The following is a 9034-nucleotide window of genomic DNA, read 5'->3' as shown; positions in this document are numbered from 1 at the left end:
TCCCAAGACACTTGTAAAAAATAAATTTCCTTTTGATACCGAAACTGATACTCTTACCAACATATTAAACGAATCAACAGATGAATCCCCTTTTGACGTATTACCTTATAGTCCTCAATCTATGGATGGTGATGGATTACCTAATTGGATATCGTTGAAATAAATATAAACAATATTTCGTTTCTTTTTCTTTCACATACGAAATACATGTCACCATGGAAGGTTGCGTTGAATCTCCTCCCGCTGGTATCTTAGCATCGTTATCCGTGTCGTACTTTAAATCCCCGAAAGTCATTACAGCATTTTTACTTTTATTTATTATTATTGTTTTTGAACTCTTTGATTTTTTGTACTGGTATCACGAACGGAAAATGAACTGCACGAGCAATGGACAATCTTGAAAAAATATACTTTAATGTAAAGGATCCTGGAAGTTACGGTGGTGTACAAGGCCTTTATCGCGCAGCCAAAGCAAAGGGTCTGAAGGTTTCCATAAAAGACATTAAGGAATTTTTAAAAGGACAAGATACCTATACACTTCACAAACCGATTAGACAGCATTTTCGACGAAACAGAACGATAGTGTATGGAATAGACGAACAATGGCAACTCGACCTAGCAGACCTGCAAGACATCAAACGACACAATAAAGGTTTCCGATATCTTTTATGTTGTATTGATGTATTTAGTAAATACGCTTTTGCGGTAGCCACAAAAGACAAGAAAGGGTCAACGATAGTTGAGGCGTTAAAAGCGATTTTAGAATCGGGAAGAAAACCGAAGATTGTTCAAACTGATCACGGTAATGAGTTTCTTTGCAAAGAGGTTCAACGATAATTGAAACGTAGAGGAATCAAGTTTTTCGCAACGCATTCCGAAGTAAAATCGAGTGTCATCGAACGTTTCAATCGCACTTTGAAATCACGCATGTACCCTTATTTCACCAAAAACAATACGCATAAATATATCGACGTACTACCGGATTTATTGGATTCTTATAACAACAACTTCCATAGATCTATAAAATGTAAACCCGTTGAAGTAACAAGCGGAAATTCGAAACAGATATGGGATAATTTATATGGGAAAATTGATTTTTCACCTCCTGTCAAGTTTCATTTTGAAATAGGCGACTTAGTTCGAATCAGCAAAAATAAAAGAACTTTCGAAAAGGGATATAAAGCTAACTTCACCGAGGAATTATTCAAAGTAGTAGAGCGAATGCCGAGATACCCACCGGTATATAAACTTGAAGATTTGAACTCCGAGCTCATTTTGGGAGTTTTCTACAAAGAGGAAATACAGAAAATAGGGAAGGACCTCAACAACTGTATATTTAAAATAGATAAAGTTTTAAAGAGGAGGACAAAACCTGACGGAACTAAAGAATTTGTCGTGCGTTGGCGTGGTTACGGTCCCGATTTCAATTCTTGGGTCCAAGAAATCGTGACACAATGAGTTTCTATATTACGCTACCCTCGGATTCTTCCGTGCACTTTTTTAAAAATAACACTATAAGTAAGTTCAGAACTTATTTACCGGAACCGGTAAATCTCGATGGTGGTTACGAAGTTGGTCTTGCTGAAATCAGTTATCCGAGAACTTGGAATAACGTTGAAGAAGAGTGCGTAGTTAGAATTTGGAAAACAATTTCGGAAGAATCAAAAGGAAAACTAAAAAAACAAATGAAACAGGTTTTTACTCTGACTAACCACGTCAAAAGGGATCTCAGCGGAATAACGGATTTCGTAAATATCGTAATACCGCCAGGGTATTATGGAGTCGAAGATTTACTAGAAATTCTGTCGGTTGACGATTTCGGTTAAAATATAAGTTCTAGAGTCAAGTTTCATTATAACAAACCAAATCGCAGGGTTGTGGTTACATTAGAGGAGATGAACCAAATACATTTCCCCCACGAAATTGCCTCTATATTAGGGTTAACGATAAACCCTGGAGAAGATGTAACTGTTGACTCCTCCATGACTGCGCCTTTCAGCTGCGACATGGACGCGGGTTTACATTCCCTGTTCGTCTACTCGGATATCGTTCAAAACCGACACATCGAAAGGGCAAGGAGAACACTGGACTACTATCTACATTTCAAGGAAAAAGAACACCGAATTCTTCGAAAGCTATGGAAACCCCCCTGATTTATTTAAATTTAACGTTTTTGTAGAACGCAACAGTCTAACTGTTACGTATAATTCCTATCAATTGCAAAGGAATTTTAGTAAAACGTGCGGAGGCTATTGTGTATATTTCTCTGTTAATAGGTGTAGAGGTGTAAAAATGTTTAAAATATTACAAAGATTTTCTGAAGATAAAAATGTCAATGATCATATGATTACGGAATTCATGTATAAAAAGTACGCAATAAATATTTTGAAATAATTTATTTGTTTTCATTTCTCAATACGGAAATGTCCGTGGGACAACGTTGTTATTCCGTCAGACAAAATGTAACGTTTATCGTCACATGGATTAAGGCACATTTTGGTTTGACGTACCGTTGATAATTCGTGTTTTTTACTGACAATACGCTTCATTTCTTCGACGGTTACTTTACTGTTTAACAGACAATCGCGGTATTGTTCATGACGCACGCGCTTTTGGACTACACGCTTGCAGACCCCTTTGCAGGTTCGTTTCTCTCCATTGACCGACAAGATTGAGTACATTTTTGGACGTAATCCGCAGAATTCAATGACGGGAACACCGTCAAGCTCGTCCTTAAATTTACCCAATTTTTTCTTGTTCACGTCACTGAAGAGAGGGTGGTCGCTGGGATAGCCAGATAAGTCATATTTATCAGCGTGCGCAGAGAAATCCTCATACAAGTCCCCAGTCTCAATATGGTACGTTAAGCTGTCTGTAAAATTATACAAAAATATTAGTTTAAACGTAAAATGTGTGTGTGTGTGTTTTTTTTTTTTTTTTAAATGTCTTACCAGTGTCCGTAAAAAGAAGTTTAGCTTTTTCTTTGTACTGTGTTTGAATCACATCGTAATGGAATTCGTACATTAGAAGCTTTGAGAGCTCTAATATCGAAAACCCTGTGTATATTGGTCTGTTTAACAATAGTTTTTTCTTCAACATGTGGATTCCAACAAGATCCTTATCGAAAACAGTAATCCTCTCAAAAGCGGGGGAACTAGCTTTCTTTACGGCCTTTTCAGGGGTTTGAACCAGGTGAAAGTCGATACGGAGACGCAGGTTCTCCATCGTTTTTCCTGAAAAAAAATAAAAAAATAAATAAATAAATAAATAAATAATAATAATAATTAAATAATTTTAATTTAATTTAAATTAAATTTAAATACTTACAGAAGACTGAGTTGTTCATTAATTTAAAGTAGTCCCGTTCAAAGCTATTCGTCGCCATTTTACGCTTTTCTGTATTAAAGTCAATATACGGTTTCAACCAAGGTCCTTGATCAAACCGTAAAATTCGGTGGACTTTGCTAATTTTAAGTCCTTTAGATACGTAAAATTTCAGGTTTCTGTAGTGTACTACGTATCTCTCTTTGTTGCGCAAATTGGGTACGAGTTTCGGTAAACTCTCCTTGATTGGGATTTTCAGTTTTTGTAACTGCCCTTTGGAGAACCCAGATAGGTCTTCAGGTTTAATGTGCATTTTCTCAGGTGCTAGAGGATAACAGTTATGCTCGTCGTGGAGTGACTGCGGATATTCCAAGTCGACTTCGAGAATAAATCCTTCCGATTCATCATCGGGGTGGCTCAGAATGATGTTTTCAACGAAATCTTGGCACGGTTTCATCCATCTGAAGTTTGACATCGGTAACGCATCGCACATTACCGTACCGTATAAGTTATTCATGTCTTGAATATAATTAAAAGTAATTACAATAAAATTAATTATAAAAAAAACAAATACCTAGGTAACAGATGTAGCTGTCAGGTTTTGAAGAATCATACGATTCCAGGTACTTATTATTTGCGCGTGCAAACCGATGACTTATCATGGAAACCCCTCCTCTGATTCCCTTTTCAATGAAAAGATGCATGTCAACATCTAGAAGTAACTCGAGTTTGACCTCGGTCATGCATAATGCGGCTTCCCACGCAAACCCGGGCCCTGTGAAAGCGTGAGCGCAGTCTAGTTTGTAATAGTTTAGACACATTGTCCTAAAATTCTCAAAGACATCGGCCAGTAAAAGCGTATCTGACGCAACATAGGTGTCGTGGTAGTTCCCTTTAATAAAACGAATTAGTTCCAGTATTTTTAAAATAAAATTTGTAAATATCTTACCAAGGTTTTGCATCTGGAATGTCTGCCAAACATTTTGAGCATGTTCGTAATCCACGTCTGAAATATCTTCCTCCGTTAAAACGTTGAAGAAGGCGCTCTTCGGCGGAAGTTGCGACTCCTTAAACTTCTCCTCGCTGTCGATGTAATCGTAGCAGTAAACACCTTTGCGGAGCAAAAGCTTTACTTTATTCGGTTGGAAAGCAGAGTTTAAACATGGAAACATTTGAGGTCCTCCTTTCGCTAGATTTGTCACGAGGGTTTCCAAAGACGCAGGCATGAAACGAACACTGTCAATAAATCACAGCCGTCCGAGAGAGAATGATATGTAGGTCTCTTCGTTAGATGGGATACATTTAATCTCCTCGTTTTTAATGACCCCAATTGTTTGCATTATCAAATGCGCGTCGTATCTACGGGTATTATATCTTAAGTAAAAAGGAAAATATTTAAATGAATTTTCTTTTACCTTGAGAGGTTATGAAAAATAACCGGAATGTATTTTGGTGGTTTTAACTTGAGGTTGCACGAGTTGTGACACGGACCCCTGTACGTTCCAGTATAGTGACAATGATCTCGGACTTTATAGGCTTTCGCGGAGAACGGTACCGAACAATCGTAACATTTTGTAGCGACGCGAAACGCCGTTTCCTCTGCGTCTGACAAATTCATTGGCTGGTTTTCTTTAAGTTTGTCCTTTATTTCTTGTTCCTCTATCTGGAGGTCACTAAGAAATTTCAATGCCGCTCCTTTTCCCCTGTAGGTTACAGGTTTCTTGGCAATACCTACATTAGAAAACATATTAAAAAACTACATAAAATATAGGATGAAGTTCAACACACCGGTTGGACCCACGACAACGTAGGAATATCTGCACGTGACGTGCAAAGCGAGTGTGGTAGTCGAGGATAGAGACGAATCAGGTTGACATGTAGAAACCTTATTCATTAAAGCTTCGAAGTCGGCGTATATCACGAAAGGACACTAAAATCGTAATTTTTTTTTATATATTTGGGTAAAATATATTCTTTTAAACAAATACCTTTTGGTGCCACCCGAACTTTTTGAACGATAATATAGGCTCGTCTAACGGCATTTCGATACATTGCGGGCTGTGGATGCTGCAATCTTTCACGTGATCGTCACGGTTTTTCTCCGCATTTTTACCCGAGAACCGATGGAGACAGTATCGGCAGTAAAACGTTGTATGTCCAATTTTAGTAAAACCGCAGAGAAGGCGGCTTAAACTGTTGATCAAACAGTAATGTTTTTCGCTGCCGTTTGTCACCAATAACAAGTCAATTTCGCGTTCTTTGGGTACTCTCTTCTCACTAACGTAACGCGGGAACACTTCTTTTTCGTAAGCGAATGCGTTTATCGACAAATTGTTCACCTCTTCAAACTTTTTAAGTTTGTAGGAGTTTAATTCGTACGGGAAAGTTATTCCCGATACATCAATTTCGCGTTCAAACTCTAGGTAATGACTCACACGCTGGGGATTATTTTTAACAGGATTCAAACCGGCTAATATCGACCATAAAAAACACTTATTATCCGTTGACTGGACGTTCACTAGAGCTTTTTTCTTTTCAAGACCACCTGGTAACAGGAAAAAATTGGCTCCACCAGCGAGCGGTAAGTACTGGATTATGTTGACCTGAAGATATAGGATACGATCTAAAATCCAACCGCTGCCTCTTTATACTAGAATCTATCTGACCGGGGATAACGTCAGCCATTAGAGAACTGTGGGTGTATCCTCTAAAATACGGTGTAGATTCGTCTTCGGTTTCGGAGTTAGCGAGTGTATCGCATTTGAATGGTCAAATACCATTTTATTCCGGCTTTCTGCTTGAGTTTATTCCGGAGGTAGTTTTCCAAGACTGCACGGTGCTGATTAATGAAAAGCGTCGGATCCGTAACACCATCAGGCGCTGCGATTCGGGCTGCGAAGATAGCATCTCCTAGCGCGTTTATTTCCAGGTTGATAAACTTCGGGAAGGTCTGCTTCAGGATGGTTTCCTGGCTCCGTATTATCCTCTTCCCGGGTGTCTGGTTGTGGTGGCGCTGGCGCTGGTTGTTGAGGATCGGTGGGTTCTAGAGTCTCCATATAATCGGATATCCCCTCGTCATCTTCGCTGAGAAGTTCGGAGACATCGCCACCTCGTGCAGCGTTGTCTGATTCTGGTATCGTGGATTCTAAGGTATCCATGTATTTAGATATTCCCTCGTCATCGTCGCTAAGCAGCTCGGGGACTTCGCTCGGGATATCTAGAGATTTACTTTTTTAAATCTTACGAAGAAATAAAATTTTTGTGAAATCTTACCTGCACGAGGTCTTTTTGGTTCATGGGGTATTGAAGACGTAGATCTTTTGCGACGTACAGTAAGGTCTAAAGGTGCGTCTTGTCCCGACTGTGTAGCAGTAGGTAAAATCTGTGGCGGGGCGACGGATTTCGATGGGTCTGCAACCGCGTGGGTGAACCCCGATGGGCCGGCAACCGCGCACACGAATCCCGATGGGCTGACAACCGCGTCCGGAGGCGTGAGCCTCGATGGCCCAGTAACCGTGGCGGGCGCGAACCCCGATAGCCCGGTAACTTCAGGCCGATTTTAAATAACGGGATGCGGACAAGATACAGAGGGGGCATGTGACCGTCTATGTCGGACTAAATTATCCTTCCGCGTAAAAGACTTGTCACATACCGAACATTTAAAAGAATTATTACAGTGCTTGGACTGGAAATGACGATGGAGGTCCCATTGGTTGGGGAAAGATGAAAAACAAACGTTGGAAGCGAACATGGTCACGGAGAAAGACTGAATGTACCAAGTTGACCCTCGCCTCAACTTTATATAGATAGGATAGTCGGATACTCATTTCCGATTGTGTCCGGCGGAATATCAATTTGTCGGTTCTTGTTTCCGATTGAATATTTCCTACTATAGTAGTTACAACTGCTTGTTTCCGATTTAATATTATAGGAGAAACAGATATTTATGAGCAGCAGATACTTGTTTCCGAAAGAGTATTTCCTACTATATTAGCCCCTATTTGTGGTCCCTTTCCTATGGGATGATGACGATGCATTATGACGCCTATGTTCTAAAACATCCCTCAAAATGACGTTTGTGGTCTAAGCTATATAGTAACACCCCCTCCTATAAAAGCTGTGCCGATACTTCATTTCAATTGGACGCTATTAAAATAAACCTATTAAATAATAGATGTTGAATGTATATTGAATTTGTAAATATCATTATATATCTACTATTTACTTATGATATTAGCCATATAATAAAACTTCCCCCTTCATGGTGTAGACTTAAAGCATAAATAAAGCTTACGTGTAAGTTTAAATAAATATTTTTCAAATATAAATGAAGAAAAGTTTATTCAAAATAACTGGGAAACAATTGCTACGATATTGTCATATATCCAATTGGAAAATAAAGAAGCTCTATCTACGACGCAATATCGCGTATATTTGTGAGTTTTTAGGTTCAGGTCGTGGACTTTTCGTCCTAGAATATTTCCAAGAAGGGCCCCCTTCGAGAAAACAACGTCATAGTCCTCGGTTAGCGTCTTCACCACCTGGTGCCGCTTTGAATAAGGGGTATCCCCTGTACCCCACCAGAGTCCATGGATGTTCCGCGCCGTCCAGGCGTTTGGTTGCCTGCATTTAGCAGGCAAAGCGTCTTCAGCGTATGGAGGAGAAAACGTAAAATTGGCCACTCTCGGTTTTGAATCAATGGTCAAACCGGCGATCTCCTTAACAACTTTTGACGGGCCATCGGTGTCGTTTCGCCCAATCAAATAATCGAGTTTGATAACAATCGTTTTCATGTTTACCCTTTAATAAACATGAAAAAAAGGTTTATGAGATATTTGTTAAGAAACAAACCAATTAATAAAAAGTGGTATATCTAAGACTTTATATAAGAAAAAAGAAAAACTAAATTAAATATTTAAAGAAAAAAATATTGAATTATTCAAAGATGGATTATTTCTGAAATATACTTACAAGTCAAAAAACGTTTAGACCACCAGAGAGTGAGACGATTTTTTTTTCTCCAAGACGTATGCTTGAATCTCAAAGACTGATGCCCCTTAACCTTAAGAATATGGTTTTTATACCGAACGGCCGGAACCCTAATATCCGGTAGTGCTTGCACGTCAGGTATATAGCCGGAACTCCCAATTTCCGGTCCGGTACAATCGCTACCTTCAAGATGCAGATAAACCGGGTTGCCTGTCAGAACAGCATAACTACTATTAATTTTTATTTACTTTTTAATAACTATTATTATTTTTTTATTTACTTTTTTAGTAACTATTAGTATTTTTTTATTTACTTTTTTAGTAACTATTAGTATTTTTTTATTTACTTTTTTAATAACTATTATTAATTTTTAATTTATTGAATTTTATTCATTTTTATTCATATAATTTACCATCTTCGTTAGCGGTGATCATGGAAATGAACAATATACGCACTATGTTTCAGAAATCGGTTTTTGTGGCAACAATTCAGGAGGATATATACATAAAATATTTTTGCATATTTGGATTCTCCAGAAAATGAAGATGACCCCTGCAGTAAAATTTTCAGTTACGCCCCCTAGCGGCGAAGATCGTTTCCTACTGCGTTTTATACTATTTCGGTTATGGAATCTGGTTGGCAATACGATTTATTGTAAACCGCTGAGAAACCTTTGCGACTTTTCGTAGTTTTCCAGTAATTTACAATCTAATTTGTAAAA

The 9034-nt window shown here is 38.5% G+C and overlaps 2 protein-coding genes across 2 annotated transcripts; one reads left to right on the top strand and one right to left on the bottom strand.

Annotated features, from left to right (window-relative positions):
• Positions 1-927: 927 nt before the first annotated feature.
• LOC149927137 (uncharacterized) lies at positions 928-1458 on the top strand. Its single transcript, XM_090157815.1, has one exon. It carries the CDS (start codon positions 928-930, stop codon positions 1456-1458), a length of 531 nt encoding a protein of 176 aa, XP_090013941.1.
• Positions 1459-2405: 947 nt separating this feature from the next.
• LOC149927136 (uncharacterized) lies at positions 2406-8117 on the bottom strand. Its single transcript, XM_090157814.1, has 11 exons — positions 7901-8117; positions 6598-6870; positions 6264-6541; positions 5313-5927; positions 5113-5254; positions 4740-5055; positions 4274-4560; positions 3899-4216; positions 3391-3843; positions 2952-3233; positions 2406-2872 (listed from the first exon to the last, which is right to left on the bottom strand). The coding sequence occupies exons 1-11, from the start codon at positions 8115-8117 to the stop codon at positions 2406-2408; spliced, it is 3648 nt and encodes a 1215-aa protein (XP_090013940.1).
• Positions 8118-9034: the final 917 nt, after the last annotated feature.

This window comes from Leiobunum rupestre, chromosome 9 (genome assembly GCF_980474605.1).
Source record: "Leiobunum rupestre chromosome 9, qqLeiRupe1.1.hap1, whole genome shotgun sequence".
NCBI lineage: Eukaryota > Metazoa > Arthropoda > Arachnida > Opiliones > Sclerosomatidae > Leiobunum > Leiobunum rupestre.
The sequence above is the reverse complement of the archived record's forward strand: the minus strand, read 5'-3'. Positions and strand labels throughout refer to the sequence as shown.

Excerpts from the sequence above, each read along its gene's own strand:
- LOC149927137 (XM_090157815.1), top strand. The coding sequence starts at position 928 with ATGTACCCTTATTTCACCAAAAACAATACGCATAAATATATCGACGTA.
- LOC149927136 (XM_090157814.1), bottom strand. The coding sequence starts at position 8,117 with ATGAAAACGATTGTTATCAAACTCGATTATTTGATTGGGCGAAACGAC. Across the intron at positions 5,928-6,263 it reads CTGAAGCAGACCTTCCCGAA|GTCAACATAATCCAGTACTT; the intron begins GTTTATCAACCT and ends CTATATCTTCAG. Across the intron at positions 4,561-4,739 it reads ATTTTTCATAACCTCTCAAG|TGTTCGTTTCATGCCTGCGT; the intron begins GTAAAAGAAAAT and ends ATTTATTGACAG.